Source organism: Pithys albifrons, chromosome 13 (genome assembly GCF_047495875.1).
Source record: "Pithys albifrons albifrons isolate INPA30051 chromosome 13, PitAlb_v1, whole genome shotgun sequence".
In the NCBI taxonomy this organism is placed as follows: domain Eukaryota; kingdom Metazoa; phylum Chordata; class Aves; order Passeriformes; family Thamnophilidae; genus Pithys; species Pithys albifrons.
The window spans coordinates 11,121,998-11,146,691 of NC_092470.1; the positions used below are offsets into that span (position 1 = coordinate 11,121,998).

Here is a 24,694-nt window from a genome sequence, read left to right on the forward strand (position 1 = left end):
AAGTTAATGCACATAAATAGCAAATTCAGAATTACAGGCTGAAGCTGTATCCTTTCTGAATTGCTACAAATGTTTTCTCATGTGGGAGTTGCAAAACCATTTAATGACACTGGTCCAGGAGCCACGGAAGTGTGAGCAGTTACTGGAGAACGGGGACAACATGCTGAGAACTTGGCATTATTTTCCAGTGGTGACTTCATGCATCACTCCAACAACAGGGACAGGTCCACTGACAATCTCATTCAGTAGCAGCTTTTGGAGGTACCTCTGCTTACTCTTGCTCATTTCTTCTAAGCAAAGTGTTATTTTCAACTCAATATTCTGGACCTGGTTCAGTCCCATGGGCTCTGGAGAAGGGTAGGTTTTTCTATGCAATAATTTTCTGGTCATCATGGAAGCTGTGTGTGACAACAGGGATCTGGGACCCATGTGAAAAATGCTCTGCTAATCCTGCTTTTTGCTTCAGCCCCTCTCCCAGTGCCCATTCCCTCAGTGACCGGAGTTGCCACCAGCCAGAGGTGGAGCCACCACAGGCCCCTCCCACCGTGTGCCCACAGCCAGTGACACAGACCCTTCCCAGCACCTGCAGTGCCAGGGCAGCACTTCCCACGCAGGATCGAGCAGTTGTGAACAAACACCACTGCCATGAAGCCAGAAATTTCTACAATCATTTTTATTAGTTATGGAAGGACCCCCCACTAGTATTTACATAGTGCAAAAAAGCTGTTATTACTCCAAAAGGTACGGTAGACAGAACAGTTATCCTTCATACAGCAAAAGAGAAATGGAACAAAACCCTTCATATTGTATTTTATGATTTTTCTACTACTTTAACCTAAATATTACTATAAATTTTAAGACAATAAAGATTAAACAGCTTTCCTTATTAGAATCTATTTAAAAAGTTATTATATGAACTATTTATGAACATTTAGAAGGTGGGCTGTGCCAACTGGGTTTTACTTTCAGCATTACCATTCCCTGGTGAGGAAGTTTTGGGTCAGACATTCTGTGTGTGGCAGGGTGAGGAGAGACCCCCCCCATCCTGGTTTCTATGGCTTGTTTCTGCTGGGTTTTGTTCTCCTAACAAATTGCCATGTCTCATTTTTTAATGGCCGATATTGAAATCAACTCAATAGTTCCATTAAGTTGGCACAACTTCACAGGAAATACATAATGACAGGTTCAGCAAACAGCAGCTTTTCAAACAATAATACTTTTTTACATACATATTTAAAGTAACATTATTAAAATTTAAGTTTGTGTTAAAGAACTCGACAGAACCACATTGTGTAAACTCCCACCCACCCAAATGAGCATAAAGACACCTCCCATCTTTACCAGAACACCAACAAGTGCATTACTGAACATTTTCTATAATTAATTTTTAAAACACAGGTCAATACCCTCTGTCACTGTTTAGTTCCAATCCTACAACAACCTGCACACAACTTAAGCAGATAAACAGGCCACCAATGTAAGCCACACTCTGAAGCATTGTTAGAAGGATCAGGGCCTTAACCTTACTCAGACATTGCTACTTGGCCTAACTAAGGCCAGAAATTCTTTAGAATTTTTCCCTTTTACATATTTGAAATCCATCTTCTATTACTGACAGAGATACTTAAGAGTATTTATATAAATAGGTTGTATACATAGCCACCTTCATCAGTTTTAAAGATCCCTACCCCTACCACAGATACATTTTTTTACCAGATAAAGTGGTGAAATAACTTCTATAAACAATGCCTTAAGAAAAGTAGATTTGTTTCTCGAATAATCATTTTCACAACAAAAATATCTATACACCTATAACTACAGAAACATCTTTTCATGGGGACAGTAACAACCTGTATAAACTGCACACTTTTATACTGAAATAGAAATTCAGCTACTTCTTAAAAAAAACATGGTATAGTAAAACATTTGTATGCTTTCTTTTCAAATTCTGTTGATAATAGAATCAAAATTACCACAGTGAGATACTTTCCTCAAGTGCTTCAAGTGGCAAGGAACTTCCCTAATTTCAGATGCAAATGGATCACTCCCAAAGGAATTGCAGTTTCATTCTCACAGTTATTGCTCATTCCCAGCTTATCAAAAAGGAAGCACTAAACCCAGTTTCCTTTACTCTTTTTCAGTTTGCTCCCCTAAGGGTGATCTGCCACATTTTAAAAAGAGACTAGTTCCTTATTTGCTGGCAAATTGAGAGATATTATAAGTGATCTATCACCTTCAAGAACTCTATTAAACCTGTAGCAAAATTGCAGTTAAACAGCGGGCTGAAAATTACAAGACTTCTTTGATATAAATGTCAGAAAATTTTAAAATTACAGTCCAAGTTCAGAAAAGACATATAAAAAGATGCGCCTTTGATGTTAATACTTCAAGATCAAAAGTTATTTGAATCACTGGCACTGAAAAAGCAAAAGGAGAGACTACAAACACCTTTGTTTTTGATGTTGTGGCGAAGTTTTGCCCTCAGTGTATGCACTGCTCCCACCTGTGCCGAGCTGTGCTTACACATCCAAGGGCAAGTTTTGCTTGTCAGCACTTCAAACACCTGTCATGTCCTAAAGCAAAAAGTCTTAAAACTTACAGACAGTAGAAGTCTGTCATACAGACAGTAGAAGGTTTAACATTCAGGAGGCATCATTCCTTAGTCTTTGTTTTTCTATGAAACACCTGTTAAACATCTAGGAAGATTACACTGAGGAACTAAGAAAGTGACAGAACAGCCAGTTGTCCTAGCAGCTCTCTACACTGCTTATCTACATAGCATTTGCTATGCCTAGAGCTATCAAAGCATTATTTACATAATACACAGTTTCTGTTATTCTCATTAGCATCCAAAAATCCAGGGCTAGATGGCTTCTAAACCTGGAGTCCTCTTTGCCCCGTGCAACTTAAAACTCCGGCATCACTAGTGCTATAAACGTTGGTCCCATATTCTTAAGTAAGGACTGAACACCGAACTCAGATACCCATTTCCTGTGGTTTTCAGCCTATCCAGAGGCTTTTCATGCATTTTGATACAAGTGATCAAGAAAAATGAAGTGGAATGAAAAGAAACATGTTTGCTGTGGAAGTGTTACTGATGTGAGTTACTCTTTGGCTGCTCTCAAGGGAAGCTCCTGCTGCTGCACCTGCAGTTTCAGCACATCCCTCGCCAGTATCAGACTAAGGTGGAAAACAGACTCCTGACCTGCAAGGTTTGGACACTCCATCCTCAATCCGAAATGAATTCCTCATCAGTTAATGCATTTCAGTTCAGTATTTGGAACGAAACATGAATCAACTCTCTAACAACAGGTATGCTTCAGGGAGGGCAGATTTTTGTCTCTTTTCCCTCTAAACCACTGAAATACCTCCCCTTACTACAGGGCACTTCCTCCTCTCCTGCAGTAACTACTTCCTTTCTGCTCTAGAGGTCAACTCCTAAAGCTGCTACAACTGCAAGAACAAAGAGGTCCCATTTCAGTCACCAGGACACATCCTGGCCAGGGTCACAGCATGCAGGTGAATGCACAGACACCCCCCAGCCACCACATCATTCACACCTGCAGTTAAAGGATCATTTTTTTTGCAATGTTATGCAGAAAACAATATGCAAGACAGCATTCCCGAGGTAAGTGACAGGAGAGAGAGAGGAAGTCATCAGTTTACTAAAAGCCCTGGATAGGGATTATGGTTAATGACTCACTTAGTGTGGTTTGGCAGACAGCAAATGTGGAGAGAATGGGGAATTTTTGTTTTCTTTCCTGTTTTTTTTTTTAAATTGCAGTATTTCCACCTTGTAAAAAAACTGCAAAACGTTAATTACATCACTTTGGTTTAAAGTTTTTCTGGAATCAAAGTTGTTACAGCTTATTGTAGCCATCTCAGCCATCAGCATCTTTTTAACGATGCATTCACTGAGATCAACTAAAAAGCTGCATCTATCTTAGCAAAAGAATCACACACAATTTCTCTACTACTTAATTCTCATTAAGACTGCAAATGGCTTTTCCTGAAAGAGAATCAAAATTTTGCTTTTAATTCTAGACAGAACTAGAAAGTCATGACCGAATACACTGACAAGCCTGGCATAACACCACACCACCAATGTGGCCTGTTGGTAACCTGTCAGTCTTAATGTACTTTATCTGTTTGAAAACAAGCTAAACACTCACAACTCAGAAGAATTTTGCTTAAAACTGGTCAGTTACAAGATGTTTGCTTCTAAAAGAGATCAAATGAATACTTACAAATTTTCCACACAGTTTCTAATCTGGGAAATCAATACTAATAACTAAGCTAGTTTTTAAACCAAACAAGTAACAGACAGCTACAAAAATATTGTTGTGAATTAAATACACGTATTAAATGTTTTAACAGTGCAAAATGTTGAGATGAAGCACATGAAATAATGGCTGCAACCTTTACAAGAGTTAGTTTTTATGTAACTTCTAAAATGTTCCTGAGTTTCTGCTTATTTTTACGGCATATAGATGGAATCTGTGTGTTCTTTGTTCAAAGAGCTGCAGATGGTGGGTTTATGTTGAGTGTTACTTGCATGCTTATCACTTGTCCATTCCTCCCCATCAGTGACAGGGTCAGCCTGCTCAGAAGTCTCTACTTCCTCCTCCTCACTTCCCTCTCCATTGTCTTCTTCAGCACCACTCAGGGTCTTCCCCAGCTGAAGCGTCTCCATAGTTCTCTGGGTCTCTGAAACCCAAGATTCAATTCTGCTATTGAGCTGAACCTCTACAGAAATTGGTTCATGGGCATAATCCTCATCATCCTCATCTTCCTCCTCCTCCTCCTCTTCCAGCATTCCTGGTACAAGAGTACTGGTGGTACTAGTCATGGAGGAATTCAAAAGATCCCGGCAGCTGCCATCCAGTGATCCTGTTTCTGTACTCTGCTGGGAGGCCCATTCCAGGTTATCATCTGGTTTCACCTCATCTTTGTCACCTGGTGTGGATTTTCCATGATTTGTTGCTGAGGTAGTGCCAGTTGCAGCCAGAGGTGGTTGTTTATCAAGAGTGGCTTTTTCCATTTGACCATTACCAGGTTTTTCTGGTACCACACTCTTGCACGAGGATTCTCTCTCATTTTCAGAGGTCTCTAACCCATCAGATGTTTCCACCATATTTCTCCAGTTTGTTTCTACAAGTTTCAAAAGAAGTTTAAGTAGAAAACATTAATTCCTTGTATATAAAAACATTTCTTCTGAGCATGCCATAATTGTTAAAGTAGCAAAAGGAGCTAACAGTTTTAATATTATTCTAAACTTGCTAGAAACATTTCTAGTAGAAAAAAGAGAAAGAAAGCAAGAGGAGAAACAACTGAAAGAGATGTGAATAACTTTAGTTTTTTACAGTACCCCAAACAAGACATTAGAAAGTCGAAAATTTGTGCCACAGTTTCCTGTGTAAACTGTGGAAGCTCCAAATGTAACACTGAGTGCAGTCAAAGAGCTTACTCTCAAGCGTAAATTAAAAGCAGAAAATTGCCACCCTATAAAGTCATCCATTTAAGGATTTTTTTAAAAAACGTTTAAGACTTGAAATGAATTTAAGATACCACAAAGAATTCATTAAAAAGATAACACTCTCTTTGATTCACACTCAGATTAAAAAAAAAGTCTTTTGACTTACTCAAGTATTCTCCCTTTTATTCCCCCTGTCACCTGGGCTTAAGCAAACTGATAAACGAACTTGCCTTTCGCTGACCCTGGAATTGTTCATGGCTTTCTCCAATTTAAAAATTCAACCTACATGTCCTATCTTCAGAGACCTCAAAAATTTAGTCCCTACTCTGCCATTAGTTCTTCTTTAATCACATTCTGCGCTTGGTACCAGTTTTACAACAGTTCAATAAAACTGGAGAAGCCATGACCACTGAGGATTAGAAAGGAAAATTGTTATTTTCTATACAGGTCAGAGAAAAAAAATTACTTATGAAACTAACTGAAACCAACTTTCTCTTATCCTTGAAAACTGTAGAATACAGTAAGTTAGCTACATTTTGCAGTGAACAGCATTTGAGAACCTCCAGCTTTCAGTTACAAAGCTAAGTTTTAACATACTTACCATATTCTTTCTCATTCACCTCAGAAATGGGTTCAGAAATAACACTACAGAATGAGATGGCACTTGCTGCAGAGGGGTTACGGGAGTGCCCCATGTGATGCGGTGCCTTCTTGACATTCTTCAAGGCTTCTTCTGCTTGTTCCTGTTCCATCGCAGCCACCATGTCTCTGTAAGCTTTCCTGGCCTCTTCAGTCAGGGACACCAGCTTATTGAACAGGTCCTAAGGATGAAGGCAGTTTTTAGCATTGGTAGATCTTGCTGATAATCTCCAAATTAAATTACTTCTTTTAGTCAAAGGTACACCACATAGTGAACCTCAAGATTATTAACACCAAAAACCTAAGTGCCAACTAAAGAATTTTTCTCTGCATTAAATACTAAAAACTTCATTTCATGTTCACTCAACTTTGAGGAGATGGACATACTTTAGATAGTGCTTTTCTTACTATCCTCAGCCTTCCAGAGAATTTCAGATGACATTTACGTCTATTTGAAAGCTACAGAGTTGCTGTGACCAAAGTGTTTCAGCACAGTCTTTCAGTACTATAAAAACTGAATTTCAAGGAAAAACACGCCCCAGTACAAATGAGGTCAGGGCTATTATCAAAGGCATGTTACTTAGGTGTGCTCCAATTCTTTCCTACAAGGAACAGAAAACTGTTTACTCCACCCATTTATGCAGCTGGAATGACTGACCTCAGCCCCTGAGTAGTTGAAGATGCCCACAACACTGACAGGAACCAGCTTGTTCACACAGCGGCCGAGAGCTTTGCGGCCCAGAGCAAAGACAAACGGGATCTCCTGCTCCCGGGCCATGGCTATGACATTGTATAAAGCCTCATCCAGTCCACCTTGAAGAAAGCAATTTTAAATAGATACCCAGTCAGTTGAAGTGAGTGACAACTCTAACCCACTTTAACTGTAATTAAGCAGTAAAACTTCACCACACACATCAGCAGCTCCTGTGTCCCAAAGGATAATACATGATACATTTCAAGTACAGTGAATATAAGGTGGTGTTCTGTATTCTCTTACTAGTCTTGCACACAAATTAAATCAGAATTTCACAGGTCTTTTCTGGAGCAGAGCACTGCTATTCTTAGCTCAGGAAGCCTCTGTTTACGTTTCTGGTTGTGGAAGGTTGTGTTGGTTGGCTAATCAGTTCACTCTCCTAAGCATCCAGAGCTCAGCACTGTCAGTGTATGCAGGATTGAATGAAATGACATGCACGGCAGAATTCTGTTCTACAATATCTATTTTTCTTTAAGCTTTCTGCCCCTCATGAACAAGTTTCTTCCAGAACAACAGTAGAAGAGAGGGAATGCAAAATGGCAAATTACACAACTGGAGGCAGGAAGCATTACACCATACATAGTAACAAATGCTTCTAACCTTGCTAATTAACACTTCCAGTCAGCACAAGAAAACCGAGAACAGCTCAAGTGCACCACTTGTTTTTGTCATTTATACCTTTTGACTGAATTTTTTCGCAGTTGGGGGATATGATGACACACTTGATCTTGTTCAGTTTCATATGCTTAGTAACCTCACGCAGCCCCATGACAAGCCTTCTCCTTGCTTTGGCTCTCATGGGATCCTTCTGGTAAATCCGCTCCTGGAAGCTGACAAGCTCTTGCAAGAGGAGAGTCACACACTCATCTATTTCTTTACTTAGAACTTGGTTGCAGTATCTGTCAATTAAAAAAAACCAATTCACAAATATCAGCATAACTAATTCACAAACATTAACATAGCACATAACCAACACTTTTTCACAAAACCTTTTCTCTTGCCCCCCCAAAAATTTATTTCCTCAGAGCAGTTATTATAATTTTCTTAAAGCCATTAAAAGGATTTAGAAATCAGACTGCAACCACTAAGTTAAAAATACAACCTGAAATCATCCCTTACCTCAAGAAGCCAATATTAAAAATACAAATATATACTCCAGTAAGTGCCATAAGCCACTATTATTTCCCTTAATTTAGCACTTTATAAAGATACCTTAATAAAAAGCTGTAATACATCAAGAGTGACTGTTACAGTATTTTCAGCATTCCTAAGTATTCCTTCCTTTCCCATCCAAAGCATACATAGTCTTCTTTTAAAAAATATTTTTTAGAGAATACTCCCACCTTGCTTGTTTGCAGCAGCAATCAAAGGAGGTCTAAAGTGAGTGTGTGTACATATATACACACACATAAATATAAACATATGTGTACAAACACACAGAGAAATCTATTTGGGGGGAAAAAAACTAAAAATACTTGCAGAACCTTCTATTTCTGAAAGGGAAGCTTATGTTCACTAAGCTTTTAAGTCTACTAAATCTATCCACACTTAAACAAGGGTGACTCAAGTGCAAGCCCTGAATTTATATTAATAATGCAAAACTCTTACTCTCTGAATCTCTTGCTGTGAATCTTGGTTATTGCAGAAGATGCCATTGGACTGCCTATTCCAGAGCTGGCAGGTGATCCCTGTGACACTGGGGTCATGCAGTATGGAGAATTCTGACTTGCTGGAGACAGGGAAGTATCACTGGGCATACTCAGTCCAGTTTCTGAAAGGCAATTTTGAGACCTTATGAAGTACAAATGCAATTTTCATGTAAAAGGAACACAATCACACTTTGTGTGTATCACTCCCTTTTTCCAAACTACATTTTGAAAACACTAAACCTTCTTCCCTAAAGGGGTAGCTGAGAGGGGGAAAACAAAACAAGCACACTCCACCATTCAGTAAGGATTGGGTAAATAAGCAATATTTGAATATTGGTTAATAAAAATCTCAAGCTTAGTTTGAGAAATGAATAAAACAGAAGGAAAAACTTGTGTCAATGCTACAGAACTCCTTCCAATAATTCTTTCCTATTTATCTAATATCCAATTAACTTACTCCTAGACTATTTAGAATTTTCCCACTTCAGTCAGGTGAAGTCAGGCAAGTCACTCAGAAGTTACAAAGCAGTTCATGTGGAACCCCGACAGACACCTCCTTCCCCCACCCCTGCAGCCTCAAACATGTTTAAAGACATTGAAATGTCTTTGGAGTTTTTCAGTTGCTCGGAGCTGCTGTTGCGAATCAACAGTCCGGACATCACAACCGATTGATAGCCACGTTCAACAACTGGAAAACTGCATTTGCATTTTGCAACTTCTGCATCTGGAAAACTTTCAGTGTGCTCATCACTAAAAAGCATCATGATACCTTGGCATGGCAAACAACAGGTAACATTTTGCCCACTCATCAAACATGCTGTAAATTGACATGTTTTGGGAACATCCACTTGAGAAGTTAATTAAAAGGCTGTATGGAGAATATGTACTGAGAACTCATACTGTGCTATGCCTTCCACAACTGAGGGATAGACAAGAGGGTTTCAATTGTTAGTATTTCATAAAGTTAAAAAAGTTAAAGGTAACATCAATAAATTGTGTGGCATAAAAAGAGAAAGACAAATATGAAAATAAGCAGATTAGTACAACTGGGGTGGGGAGTGATGGGAGTCCAGAGATAGAAAGACCAACCTTCTTGAGAGGCCAGCTCCTGAGACTGATCAGCAGTCAAGTTTATGTGAACCTCTTTCTGTTCATCAGAACCCAAAAGGCTGTGGTCAGCTGACAAACGGCCCTTCTTCTCTTCCCTCTCTTTTAAAATAATCTAGGAACAAAACCAACAGCTAACAGCATCTGAAAATTATAGATTCCTGTAAAGATCAATTCCATTTGACAGAACATAACACAAAGTTAAGCTAGTTGTTTTGAACCTTCCTACTCGTGCCAGGATAGAAACCCCTGAAATAGTTTCAGTTTCCCTGCTGATTACAAGAAGTATTTTGTTCCAGCATTTTACAGATGGTATACTTAATATACACTTCTACATAAATGATACTTAAACTTTTGAAAGCTTCTTTCTGATACATAATGCTCACTTTATTAACAATTCCTCATCCCCATGCCTGTGAAAAAAAAAACACTTTATGCAACCATACTAGTCATCTTTGTGAAGATTCTCAACTTTGTTGAGAGCCCTTTCTATAAGAGAAGGAAAAGTGCCAAGGTGAGTAGCTATGGCTGCAGTGCTACTACTATGATGCTTAACAGCAACAAAGGCATTGACAACAAAGTTTAGAAAACTTTTCTGAACAGGAAGCTGTGAAAAACTCAGATCATGGGCAAGACAGAAAAACACTTTCACACCTGTGGTTTTAGGGCTCCTTTTTTGTATTTTACCTTCTGCTTTCCATGCATGCTCTATTCCTTGTGTACATACCTACTTTATGAGTGTGTGTATAAATACATATGCAAGCAATTATTTCTGAATTTACTCCAAAAATTGTGGGTTTACTTTAAGTTCTATACCCATCTCTACAAAAAGGAGTAGGAATAATTAAGTTTAGCACACTACATTGCACTACAGACTAGGAATCAGCAACATGAAACAACTATGAAAGTTTTCCCACATGTCTCAGTGCTTATAGTTAAAAAAGCCCCCTTGCAATTGGTATTGAGATGGATTTGTATCACCTTCAGCTGATTATAGGGGTAGAGAAGTTGTGTTACATACCTAGATCGAAAGGACGGGACATCAGTTAACAGGAACTGGAGGCAGAAGCTCCCAACTCCCTTGCCCTACGCTCATGGGAACTAGTCCTCAACTATGAAAACATCAGGGTTGATTTTTGAAGAATGAGTGTGGGTCAAAACACTCCAAGGTGGGCACACTCACCTTTTTAAGTGCTGTAGGACGTTTCAGTTTTGCAATCTCTCTCTCTTTTCCTCTTTTCACTTTTGGGGCAGTTGAATCCAAAGGATTAAGGCAGCCCATGGATGGCTGTCCCTTTGTTAAGGACTTTCTGTTGGCAGATTCTTTGGTATGAAAGGGAGCAGCACTGCCAACTAAATACAAGATAGATATTAGTTTCCCCAAAAGACATGTCAGCTTTATTTCAACACTGTTTCCAGAATTTCCACTGATGAATTCTGTAAGTACATTTTCCTTCCTTGGAAAAGAAAGCAGTACATAATGACAGGAAAATTACATCATCAGATATTGTTGCTTCCAGATGGTTTTAAGATTTCTTCCACTTAGCCTCATATTTTAGGAAGCTATGGATTCCAGGAATTATTTTAATAAATGGTAAGGGATCACTCTCAAATGACTACATGCGGCTTTATTAGTCAGCTGAATATAGTAAGATAAATTGCAAGCACTTATCCAAACATTGATTTTTAGTTGTCAAAGACCTGAATAGTTGACAGGACAAAACAGATGAGGGAGTGCAGCATGCAGTTAAGTGTATCTTCTGCCAGAAAGAGAATAAAACAAATGCTGTCTCAAACAGAAATGCCAACAGTTCTTTGCTGAGCTTTGTTTGATAAAACCTTGACAACTTGAATTGATGTTTCAGCATAGCTGAAACTCCAGCAGGTAAATGAAGCAACACGCCAGAAGGCAAATGGTAACTATGTGCACAAGGATGGACTCCAGGCTATGTATGAGCGCTCAGGAATGAGACTGGTGGGCTGTAACACAACTACAAAAATGTCAATGCCATATTTGACAGAGAGCATTAAAAAAGCTCATTTAATGCTGTATTGATGAAGAAATAACTATGCTTTTTTTTTGCTAAGCCATTGCGTATGTTCATGATGGAGCTGTAACTTAATATTCTGAGTAGGTCTGATCTTCCTTATTTTTAAAAGGATAAAGTAGAACTACACAAAGGCACAAAGTGATGTGGATTCTCAGAAAAGATGCTTCCATATTTCATTAATTAAATTGGCCAGGACTCCAGACTAGAACAGAAGACAAACATCTAAGAATCACAGAGGAAGAAAGCAAAGAATAATTGCTCAGTCTTTGTTTTACAAAGGCTATGAAAGCTACCAAAATTATGAGTTGGGGTACGAAAACTCCAACACTGATCCCCACCCCAAAAAGGCCACAGCAGAAAGAAGACTTTCTTCACATATGATGTAGTAAGGTTAGAATTCACTGCCACTAGATATTATGGATGGTAGAAGCATATGACAGAAATGATGGACAGTTTCAGAAACAAATTTGGCTCGAGAAAGCCTTGGGTCAGGAGGCTTTCAAGACTATTTTGTAGTATCTTTATAGCACATGTCCAATCTGACCTAGAACAGTTGTTTTCACATATGCACTTCACTTGGCCTAAGTTCCATCTGGATTTTCACCTATGGCATACCGCAGCTCAGAGAAAGATTGCACAGGTGAATTTACTGAGAAACACATTTGTGGTAGTCTAGGCCAAGGCTAGAGCTCAGTTTTTAGTAGGCCCCGAAGGTAATAGCATTAAACGTCCTCATCTTACTAAGGTTTTTATCGTCCTTCTATTCAAAAACTAAAACTTGAGAGAAAACCCCTGAACATTTAATGGGCCCAGATCAATCAAATCTGTACTGACACGAAATGCATTTAGCCATTGCCAAGCAGGTTAGAAATACCTGTGTATGAGAGGGGCCTGGTGTTGGTGATCTGACGAGCTTTCATTGCTTGCTGCTGCTTTTCAAGAGCTGCCAACATGTCACCCAAATCCAACTGCACAGGGGTCTTGCTCTTCTTTCCAGCTGCTTTTGATAAAGCCTCCTACAACAGGAACATCAGGCGTCAATAAATACAAAGAAACAGCACCTGCAACATTCTTTACAAAATGATTATTTCAAATGTGGAGTAAGAGGAGCAACAGGGAGCTGATACTCCTCTTTACCAACTCCTGGGGGAGGAGGGTGCTACACACTTGAAGTTTTTTCTGTTCCATGCTTATCTCTGAATACTCTTGAGCTGTTGCAAGTGCTGCTGCCAACGCTTTCTTCTTCTGGCTCTTGGCACGCTTTGGTACTGAGGTTGTAATGGGAATCGGGGTTTGGACTATATTGATTGGAGAATTCTCGGGTAAGTCGTCCAACTAGAATTTTAAACAAAATGCAAACAAACCACAGTTAAAGGCTTTTCTCTCTAAACCACAGGATATATGGCACTACAGACACCAAAGGCTTTGACTGCCAGTATGACATCCTAACTAAGTGCACCAAGATGACACAGTAAGTTAATAAAACTAGAAACTTATTTGTATTTCATTTTGTATTGGAAAACTATTATTTTAGCTCCAATTATGGCTTCAGAAGGTTTTCCAGTACGATTGCTAAATAAAGAATTTCCCCCACCACAAAGATTTCACGTAGGACTTGACTTTCCTGGAAGGCAGCCAAAGAGATTAAGCAGTCTCTGTGTACAGTTCTGCTACTAAATATTTAGGTAGATCACATACTAAAAAAGGATCTTCCCAACAACTGCTTCCACAGCCTTAAAGCAGATGTCATTTATTTTGAAATAAAAATAAACCACACAATCTGAAGTTTGAAAAACTGACACCATTACTACACATTTGCAGATTTAACAATTTTAAAAGAAGTCTACATTAGGAGGTAGCTGACCTTTCCAACCTGGGATATTCCATGATACTAAGTCTATGATATGCATCTTAAAATCTCAGACAAAAATCCTGGTTTGTTTAGACAGGATCCCTGAATCACTTATTTTAATTGGCATTTCTTAACATCCAAGGCTGGTAATGCAAATACCCCAAGATCATCACAATTACTGCATTGTAAGTATCATAGCAGATTTATAAAAAACTAGACGAATTGAGGAGTCAAAATAAAGTGCAAAAAAATAATTGCTTACTACTTTGGGCGAAATCTTTTGCTGGATGTTACTACTTTTGCTGCTGCCATTGTCACTGTTTAACTCTGGAAATTCATCTTCATCCTAAACAACACAAAAATTGAGAATAAAAAGAATGGAACCAAAAGTCACATGAGAAGCATCAGCTGAAACTGTTTAAGGTAGAAAAACTAATTGGATCCTGAAGTGCGACATAAGCTAGAAGGGCTTAAAATGACACAAGTAGAAAGTGATGAAAACTTAACAATGCATTTCTGTATCCAAATAACACGTTTCAAAAAAAATAACAACCAAAGTTTTTACACAAAAAACCCACCTCAATTACAATTGTGTGGGGGGATAAGCCAAAGAATACTGTAATATTTATTCACAAGTGAACAGGAAAAATTATTTGAAAGCTTCTTATCTGTTGATCCCAGATAGTTCTAAATTCTCACACTTAACAACAGCCAAATGCAAGCCTGTCTGCACATGATGAAAGGATCACCTAATTAATTTGTGCACCACATTGTGCATCTCTTGGAGCCAGATGTTTTGCAGCTTCCTCTTGAGAAGATCACTTACTCGGCACATAACTGGCATAGGTACAATGCAGGAACAGCTCTCACACTACAGTACCTCGAAGTACAGAGGCTCAGGACTCTGCTCTGCTCTGCCTGACTGGCCTGCGGTCAGAGGTTTTTCGTGTCGTTTCTGCGAACTCTGCCTTCTTTCTGAAGACGTGCTGTGGTCTCTGCACCTGAAACCAGACTGGAAACAACAAACGTGATCCCCATTTTGCAATTTCAATATTTCAACATGTGTGGGAGCACACACATCAAGCTCTCATGAAAGCCCTCTCATGTGTGCTAGTTAGCAACTAGGGACTGTTTTAACAGAATTATAATGGATAAGCTGTGTTTTGGTGTTTTGAAGTGTCTTTGTGGAGGTTTTCTGGTGGTTTTTTTAGTTGACTTTTTTTTTTTAAATGTAAACAAACATTCTACAGATAGTATCACACTATCCCTCCCACTGAAGCCAAAACCAGTACCTCTATTTTCATCTCTGAATTTCTAACTTAAAAAAAAAGAAGGTTCCTTTTGGTTGAACACAAAGAAACCCATGAGTTGCTGATGACTCTGTTCAACAGACATGGATCCTGAGGAACTGACTGGAACCACGATCGCTCAAGAGAACTTTCTCCCACTACACAATCATTCTGCATACAGTTATTGCCTTTTCAACATGTTTTTTATAATGACGCACATGCATACAGTTCTCTAAGGACCAGAGACATCAGTAGAGCGTTATAAATGCTGTTCTGTTTATGATGTGACAGGTTGGTGGAAACCCACGTGCAAGACTGGTTGGGCAAAACCAATGCATGACTTGAATTTTACATTTATACTTGTCTGTTTCTCAAGAAAATTTCCTACAGATCTGGTACCAATTTAGTTTCACAGCAAAATAGTTTCTAGGACAATTCTGCCTTGAAGTACAGTGAATTTGGCTGGAGTAGCCTTATTTAAAACCCTTTGTGCCAGCTTTGTTTTTAAGTATCTAAAATAACTGCCAACTGTGACTGGATGAAAACAAATCTGGTTCTTCCTATTCTCCCAATGCCATAAACTAACAATAGTGGCTTCTAAAGCCTCTGATTTGACTACAGGTTATAAAAAGATTCACTGCTACAGTGCCAGATAAGAATATCCACAAGCTTCTTGATGTAATAAATCCGTGGATACCAAATGGGAAGATTCAAGACAATTGAACAGTTCCATCTAAAAACCTGAACAGGACCAGCCAGCTCACATATGTTTGCACACACAGGTACATTGTGATGAAGCTGCTACTTCAAGCACAGCAATTCTTGTCTGCAATACTTGAGTTCAAGCAAAAACTACATTTAAACAAAGGCAAGTGTGTTTCAACCTTCTCTGTCCCCCTCTGGACCACCTGCTCCAATAAAATCTATCATAATTAAAAAGGCCACCCTCTCCTTTCTCTGCACATGCAAACTACAGAAACCCTGTCCCGCTTGAAGGAAGCTTCACAGAAGCTTATTCAAGTTTTAGCATAAAACAATTTTAAATCACTAAGAAATAATAAAAATGCTAAAAATGTGCATGCTAACACAAATGTACAAATTTTAAAAGGAAGGTTTCAAAGATAACAAGAATGAGAACACAGGTTTCTAGCTCACCATCACATAAGAATCTTTCTTTAGAAAGTTTGAGAATTTTTTTTTCCTCCTGAAGCATGAATGGGTCAAAAACTGAACTAACTTTTCTACACCCACACTGTCTTGATTTCACAACTTACTTTATACATGCAATGTTCCTCCTAGGTAGATACATATAAAGAACAGGTTATAGGCAGAAGACTGCCAAGTAAATTTAATTTTTTATATATATATTTATATATATGATATAGAGCTAGCTTAAGAAACATACAGTTTAGAAATGTTCAACTGGACTTTTAGGTCAAGTTTCTACCCTTTTCATTCACTGTTTTCATTATATATTATTTGTATGTTAATTACAATTCCTTTCAAATTCCGTATTTCCACATATTACAAAAAAATCCCAAAAGACTTTAGTTTAGAACCATGGACAACATACCTGTGGGTTATTTCTTTGCTCAGCTTGTCTTCCACCTCTAGAAAAGGTCTGGGGTTTTTCAATCCAAGGTTTTTTTTGAGTTGCTTGGGAATTTACATTAGTCCAACTTACACCAGCTGAAAGAGAAATGCCATCCATGAGAAACTGAATGTGCCATAATACATATGCCAGCAGAGCCAGGAACACAATTTTGATACAAATAAAAGATCTGAAAAAGTCTCATTCTCCTGTGACAACATTCCCTTCTGTAGCTGTTTTTAGACACTGGCAGAATTGCCTTCATGAACATTCAAACTGCCAACAATTGATCATCAGGAAGCAGAGTCAGAGAAAGGAAACCTCGGGTTCACATCCATACCCATCTCAGTCAGTCACAAACAGCAGCCACCAGCATTACCTATCACCACCAGACTAATCAAAGTATTTGTTCATGGTACAGGACTTCTCTAAAGCTTCTAAAAAAGTATCAGTACTTCTCAAACAGGGAATGAGAACTCCTTGGCTTTATTACTACCCAGACATGAACTGCAGCCCAACATGGTAAGGAAGGCTGAGGATAAACAACAGGAGCACAGCTGTGTCTGAACGCTTCCAGTGGAGCCTCTGGCTTTAACCCATTGAAGAAAGGCAGTGTTGACAAACCATTAGTGACTCTCTATCACCATTACTGATAACCATGCACTTTTCGTTCAACAGCTAAGGGGTGCCTTGTTGGAGATGCCTGGAAATCACAGTACAGACACATCTTCAGAAGCATCTGATCAGTGAGAGCAACATGCTGAAGTACATCAAGAGGTGGTTCCCAGCAAAATGTAAAGCCAAAATACAGATGTGACGAAGCCAAATTTTAAACAGCTCATCAGTTCAGGCAATGCTTACTTGTATTTATTGATGGTTCTACAACCTGAAAAGGAAAAAAACAATTATTTTAATACCTTTCATTAGTCTGTTGGATACAAATATAGTTAAGTTACTCAGTTATGTTTACATACATTCATTGCACAAGAATCTGTATTTCTTGAAGCCATAGCTGCAGCCTGGTTATTGCCATGCTTAGGGCTACAGTAGCCACTGTCACTGTCAATGTCTGCTTCACTCGCGCCCTGTTCACTGGAGGACTCTGCAGCGGGGTGGGAAGTTCTTCTGCGCCTGCCTTTTGATTTCCAAAGCATTGTAGAGGCACTCTCAGAAAGTGACTTATTAGCTATATCTGAAGGAAAGTCTTCAAGAAACAATAAAAATAAAATTACTTGTGCAGGAACTGTTAAAAGACATGAAAAACCTACACATCATAAAGACAAACTGAAAAGGCTGAAGGATTTTAGTAAAATTAAATCAGGATTGAATTTAAATTATGTCTAGGTCCAACTGCTAATAATAAACAACTCCTTCAAGAAGAGTGTGTCTGACAGTGGCAAAGTCTCTGCAGGAGTACCATATTATTGCAACACTATAAGGTGACATACTGAGTAGGTATCTACAACTATCAGCACATTTTCTTCATTATCCTTTTGATCTGCAAAGGCTTCTCTTAAAAGCCATGTCTCAACGAGGTCCACCCTCTTTTAGAAAAGATGGCAACTGACATGTAGTTTTAGTTTTGTACACCCAGAACTTAAGAAACAAATTACCTGTTTGCTGTGATGCATCAACCAACAAAACAATCTTTGATCTGTTCTCAGGACCTGATGAACTTGTCTCCTTTTGAGTGGCAACATTTTTCACTGGAGGACGTTTATTTTTTATGTGCATCTGTAACTGTTGTTGCTGTTTTAGCCACACAAAAAAAAAAGTCATATGATTTGACTTCATAGTTGTAATCAAACAAAACAATGAGCAGCTCTAATGCTCTCTACAGAAGCCACATGTCTGAACACAAGGGAAATATCCATAAAAGTACTTAGTTTATTAACCTCTTTGCATTATTTTCTACATGAACTGATGATGTGAAGGTACCCAACAAGGGTAAAGAAAGAATGAGTATACTTTCTTTGTTCTCTAATTAAGTTATTCTAAGCTCAGATTGCACTAGCAGAGATGCAGTGGGAGTTTCCCATGTAATATACAGTTTAGAAACTCACAAAGTATTTTACCACAAAATATCTCTGAATATCTCTGTGGATAGATTTTCTACTCTGAATAAACCTTTTCTGCCCACTTTTCCTTCCATCGATAGCACTGACATACCCGCTCTAGCTCAAATGAGACACATGCTTCCTGTGCAGAGATATTTTCTTTATGCAGTTCTATTTATCCTGTTGAAAAGCAGACTCACTTTTTGCATGACTGGCCCCCTGTTGCTGCTTCTGCTCCGCTGACTGGACAATGGAAACACCTGTCCCGATGGGCTGGGACGCTCAGGGCATTCTGCAGTAACTGCACTGACAGCCCCTGCTGCTTGAAAGGGTGCAGGATAAGGGGTAGGGAAAGGATGGTAGAAACCCATGACCTGAGCACATGGTGCTGGCATCAGCTGATAATAAGTATATTCTGTAGAAACAGGTGGCTGTGCAGATATTATAGGATATGCAAGGTATGGTCCTGCAGGATTTGGGCTGGGCTGTTGCCATCTGATGTCACCGTTATACAGTGGAAACTGTCTGTAAAAAAGCAAAAGGAAAGACAACTGCTCAGTAAATTTTTCCCTTCTCAACGAAACCTCAGACCTTTACTACCTTCTGAAAAATAACAGTTTTATTTTATTAAGTCCCTAAACAACATATTTTAACCAGTTACATGAAGAAAACTGGACACAGCTACACTCAGTGCTGAGTCAGCTGCAGACTGTTTCACCATGGCAGGACCCAAGCTGGACACCCAAAGCCTCATTTCATTCACATCAGAGGGGCAGGCACAGATCTCCTGACTGCCCTGGGAGATGCAAGAGCACATCAGGGGACTTTGGGAGGGATTTGTGCCAGACCTCTGTAGCAAGGAAAAAAAAAAGAGCAGCAAAGAATATGAATAGAGAAACCCAGAGGGAAGAAAATAAGCAAAGGACTGGAGACAGAGAAATTTCATCCTCAACCATGAACGATCAGAAGATTAAATAACAGGGAAAAAAATATAGAACAGCCCACAGTCATTGACTCCTCTCAAGCCTACCTCAAGTTTAAACTCATTTAAAAATAAATCATCTTCCATGTAGATCACAACCATTTATTACCTGTTGGATTGATTCTCCTGTACAAATGGATAGCAAGTGATCAGGTAGCTGGGGATTGGAGTTGGTTCCATGCCATTAATTCCTCCACTGTCGTTAGGAAGTGCCATCGGGATCATTAGTGTTTCTGGACCCTTCTTCTGAGGAATAAATGGTTCTACTTCAGCTGACAGCTTGAGATTCTGAAAAGAAAAACAATGTCTTCATTCAATACAATCATACACTGCTAGTGAAAATTCAGATTGATGAAGTTGTACACTCAGTACCACAAATGGATGACAAGGCTACAGGAGGTGGAGAGCAGTTGGCAAGTGCTGATTGTATCCCTCCAATCAATGCAGGGTGTAATACAAATCACTCACATTCAGCATTTGTGTTAACCTTTACAAGTGCAATACAAACACCAATTAATTTAAAAGGGACTGAAGTTCAGATCCTGCAGAGGATACACTAGTCTGAGCACAGAAAGAAATCAAATTAGCACGCTATGTGGAGCACAGTTGTGTGGGCTTCCCAAAGTGAAACCAGCATATGGAAGATGTAGTAATGCCTGGCCTGCTCCACAAAATTGACCGTGTTCCTAAGCAATTATAAAAAAAACTTCTCAGCACTAAGCCATAGGTTTGCTGCTAAAATAGACGGTGTATCACAGAATTTCCCCCCCCCCCATTCCATCTGCATAATTTTAACATACTTCAAAATTTAAAATTATGATTACAGTTTGCCATGAGAAGGCATTAAAGACTGCTCAGAAATAAGTTTTAAACTGTGCTCTCAAACAAGAGCATCTCCCCCAATCCTGAAGGGAGCCTCAGTTTAAGATGGTTTTGCCCACACTTTTGATTTTGAATGGCAGAGCTGTATCTTAAACAGTGAAAAATGCTGCATTCAATAAGACAACTGCAGACCCAAAGTACCCTTAAATTCCACATTCTATTATAAGTTACACTCAGGTGAAAATAACCTTTTTTTACAAAGATTTCAGCTTAATTCTGGCTGTCTTGACATTACTACCTCATAGAGTAACATATTCAAAGAAGATTTTCTAAAACAGACAAGGACTCCAAACAATTTTTCTTCCATTTGCCTAAGAAAGAATTCCAAAGCTAATGCATAACCTGTATGAGTACATGGACTTATTCTACAAAAAGGAAAACCTGAAGGTTTAATGTTGTGCTGGTTTAAAGGTGAACCAGCAAGGGAAATGAACTCACCACGAGAGAGATTATAAGTCAGACCTAAAATTTAATAATAATATTACAATAACAACACTGACACACAAGGGAAATTGCTTTCAACTCACAAAACCCCAGCAGTATAACCCAGTGTCCTGGGGCACAAACCCAAGAGGGTTTGTTTGCCCTTGTGCTGAGACCCCTGTGGTTCCAAGTCCAGAGCAAAAGGAAAAGAAAAAACCTGTTGGTGCAGGCAAGGGCTGTGGTCTGGGCGAGAGCGGTGATCTCCTCCTGTCAAGGTCCTGCTGCTGCTCTGGATCCGACGAGGGGTTCCCGAGGTCTTCTTACCCACCACTTATGTACCCTGAGGGAGCACTCAGTCCCTCCACCTGGGCGGGGACTCACACAATGGGTGATTAACTCTGGGAGCCAGGGGGTGTTGAGCTGTTGATGGCCCATTAGCAGCTCCACCCCCCTCAGGCTGGGTGTGAAGTGATAATGGCTCCCTGGGCAGCAGCTGTTAATGGCCCATTGACCTTGGGGAATGAATAGAGGGGTAGAATACACAGCTTTGATCACCCCCACACAGGGTTAGCTGGTCCCTCCTGCTGAACTAGGACAAATGTGCTGAGGACAGTCACATCTGCAGAACATCCACATGAGCAGAAACAGTTAAATGGGAGCTCTGAAAATACCATGGCAAGTAGTCCCAGACCTACCACAAACTTCTCAGTCCGTGTCTTTGCTCTGTGTCCCATCCGCAATCCAGAGACAGCCTTAGATTCAGTATCAGAACCTCCAAGTCCTCAAAATCTACTCTTCTTAAATAAGATGCCATATTGCTTTAGCAGGATGGGGGTGGAGGAGGTGGGAGGAGCAAGTCCAAAAATGTTTTGAAAATACAGTTGTCCCAGTGAGTAAGAAAAGCTACTTTTACTTAATGAGTAAGTTCCTCAGTTCATCAGACTGAACCAGAACGAGTGAGGTCAAGACCTGCTATGCAAAGTACTGGATTTTTGTTTAGTTAGTCTGACACACTTACATACAAGAAAATTTAATTACTGAGCAAGAGGTAGATTCATCATCAACTAAATTACTAACACTATGAGTTACTCTGTAATTCAACAAAGGAGATGAAAAGTACTTTGCTGTCATCTCCTACAAAGAGGAGGAAAAAACACAGTTGAGGCACTAAAAAGCTTCCTAATTTTCATATAAGTATTAAATTCACTATTAAATCATCATAACTACCAGTGATTGATGTGTTCTATTTTTATCTTAGGGAAGTATTTTCAATACCAATCACTTATGATAGTAATATTAGAATTCCCCGCCAATTTCAAATGCTAAACCAAAATTTTTGCTCAATCCATTCTTTTTAACTCCAAATATGACATTCAAACGAAGTAGTTGTAAAACAGTCATTCTGTAACAGCTCTTTGGATGACCTGTACAAGTGAAATCAAACTTTTCCTAAAAGGTGTTATTATAGGCAGTGTCTGTCTCATTATCGTTCTATTACCAAATTTGCTAATTCATACATCTTTCATGAGATTTCAGGCAGTGTTAGCTCAATTTTCTCCATTAGCCATTTCCTGTAAACATGAGTTCACCTAATAATTTCTACTCAAACATCACTCACTTCTTCCAAATACTGTGCACCTCACTAAGATGACCTTTATAAACATGAGAGAAAACTTTCCAAGTGAAATACTGTTTAGGGCAGGAGACTGTTTGTCTGCAGGATGTCCCCAAGTATTAACTTGAGATCAAAGTCACATCCTTAAGAACTTCAATGGTAGAACATTCTGCAAGCCACAGTGACCAAGGCCAGAACTTGTTCATAATTGATCTGAGAATTGAAAAAAAATATACAAAATGGGGGGAAACCCACAAAATTTATAAAGTATGGAGTCCACGATTATTTGTAACCCTTTCTTGAGAACCTTATGTGTCTTTGGACTTTTTGAAGTGTGCTGGGAAAGCAGAAACGTCCCTTTCAACAAAAGGAGCCTCTGCTTTGATATGCTTGTTAAGTAACATCAGTCATTTACAGATAAAACTGTAGGTTAAGAGACGTGAAGTTCCAGCAGCAATCAAAAGAGGAAACCAAAACATTTTGAAAAATAAAGATAAAAGTAGAACTAGAGCACCAGGGGGAAAATAGTATGTCTTTGAAAGTGACAAGATACACTGTTCTTGTCAGACAAATATTTATTAACGACTGTTTCAAAAATGTTCATGGCTGTAAAACTGAGTGTAAAGACCTTTCTAAATTATTATTATTTAATTAAAAAAGTCAAATGCTTATATACAGTGATCATGGAGTAAGTAACAGAAATACTAACAGTGAAATCCCTCCCTGAAATCCAACAGGATTTTTTTCCGTGCTATTTCGAGACTGTCAGGCAAAAATATTTGCTTGAGAATAGATTCAGTTTTGGGCTGGCCTACAAAACTAGAGGGAGTAACATTACAGGAACACACCAAGGTTGTCTCAGTCACGGAACATTCAAGAGTAAAAAACTAGGATGAGCACTTAATAAACACTGAAAACTTCCAAACAACCATTCCGAGTCTGCTGGTCAGTCTCTGCCCACAGTGTGGCAAGTGAACTTCAGCCAAGACACTAATAATAAACACTAGTACTGGCTCAGCAAATAGCTAAAACATTGTATTTGTCACTCACACTGGGACAAGATTCCCTGTTTTAGAGATCTCTCCTGTTCAGTTCTCTGCTCTCTCCCAGTATTACTTTGGGAGATTGATGTGGAAATACTAAAATCATTCTTTATTGACAGGTCTCTTGCAGAATGACCTCATTACAAGTATTTTTGTAATATTGTACTCCATCATCGCTCATTCTTAGAACTATGAGAGTCTTTTACTTGTCTTTCACATCAAGTAGTAAAAAAACCAAGATATAACTGATCAAAGAAGGAGCTTTGAGTAGCAGATGAATCCCATCTGCAAAGCTGCCACAGCAAAGTATTTCCTGTCGATTTCTGAGGATAATCCTTACACTACTTTTATATCCAAGGTGGATTAGACAAAATTTAATTTATTTAAATCTTTCCAGCAAAAATAGGGGCTCTCAGGGTGTTTTCTGAATTTATTAAAAACCCCATAACACTCTTATCATGTAATTTGACAAGTTTAAGAAAATAATTCAAATTATTCTGCTTGACATTGTTAGGTTCTAACAACTCAGAGATGCCCAAACCAGAATGACAACTTCAATGCTTCCTTTCCTGTTGCCCAGTCTCTTACACAGTCAGTGATTACAACTGCTATGGCAGAGCAATTGGGTGATGTATTTAATTATCATTTTCTGTACAGCTCATAACAAGTTTAGCCTACCTATAATGATAAAATAAAGATACAGCATATCCTGTAATCATAATCACGTATGGGTGCATTTGAAAGTTAATTTCTTTCTTCTCTCACAGAACTTGGAAAATGTTATTTAAAGGAATGGAAACTGCATTTCACAATGTTTTACACGCATCATACTTTAAACACTGTTTTCTTGTGCAATTTAGTCTACACCTACAGGTTTGTTTGGTTTATGGTGGCTGGGTTTTTTTAATCCTTTCAAGAAACTTCTTTCAGCACAGAAAAGAATCCCATGTAAACCTCTCTTAGATCTTGCATTTTGTTCTGCAGCATGCACATGTACATCCCAACTCACCGAAACAGCAACTGAAAACTTAGAAACCTTGGAATAAGTGTTTCAGCATCATTCTGCAGGCATAACACATGCAATCCTCAGCATGACTCGTACACTGCATTGCACAGCCAGGCCCTTCCACCTTGGTTAAAGAACCAGACAGTCCCAAGGGTATTACCAACTGCACCAAATTAAATTCACCATATTGCTTCCTTACAGTATCTTACCAGTTTTTCAAAAATACCCCAAAGTCCTGTTTTACAGAGGAGGTGTCTCCAGACGAGGGCAGTAAACTT

General features: G+C 38.9%; 1 protein-coding gene across 2 annotated transcripts in view; it reads right to left on the reverse strand.

Moving 5' to 3' along the window:
- Nucleotides 1–655: 655 nt before the first annotated feature.
- SECISBP2L (SECIS binding protein 2 like) overlaps nt 656–24,694 on the reverse strand; it is a 29,576-nt gene continuing 5,537 nt past the window's right edge. For both annotated transcript variants that reach the window (XM_071568958.1, XM_071568957.1), the window contains exons 2-18: nt 19,557–19,735; nt 18,666–18,990; nt 18,022–18,157; nt 17,383–17,612; nt 17,270–17,294; nt 16,391–16,506; nt 14,409–14,540; nt 13,791–13,874; nt 12,844–13,011; nt 12,551–12,692; nt 10,809–10,978; nt 9,608–9,740; nt 8,478–8,640; nt 7,548–7,768; nt 6,774–6,928; nt 6,078–6,297; nt 656–5,151 (exon numbers count right to left, since the gene is read on the reverse strand). In XM_071568958.1, the coding sequence (XP_071425059.1) occupies nt 4,478–5,151; nt 6,078–6,297; nt 6,774–6,928; nt 7,548–7,768; nt 8,478–8,640; nt 9,608–9,740; nt 10,809–10,978; nt 12,551–12,692; nt 12,844–13,011; nt 13,791–13,874; nt 14,409–14,540; nt 16,391–16,506; nt 17,270–17,294; nt 17,383–17,612; nt 18,022–18,157; nt 18,666–18,990; nt 19,557–19,735 (3,273 nt within the window). In that variant the 3' untranslated portion in view covers nt 656–4,477. The remainder of the gene's footprint in view (nt 5,152–6,077; nt 6,298–6,773; nt 6,929–7,547; nt 7,769–8,477; nt 8,641–9,607; nt 9,741–10,808; nt 10,979–12,550; nt 12,693–12,843; nt 13,012–13,790; nt 13,875–14,408; nt 14,541–16,390; nt 16,507–17,269; nt 17,295–17,382; nt 17,613–18,021; nt 18,158–18,665; nt 18,991–19,556; nt 19,736–24,694) is intronic.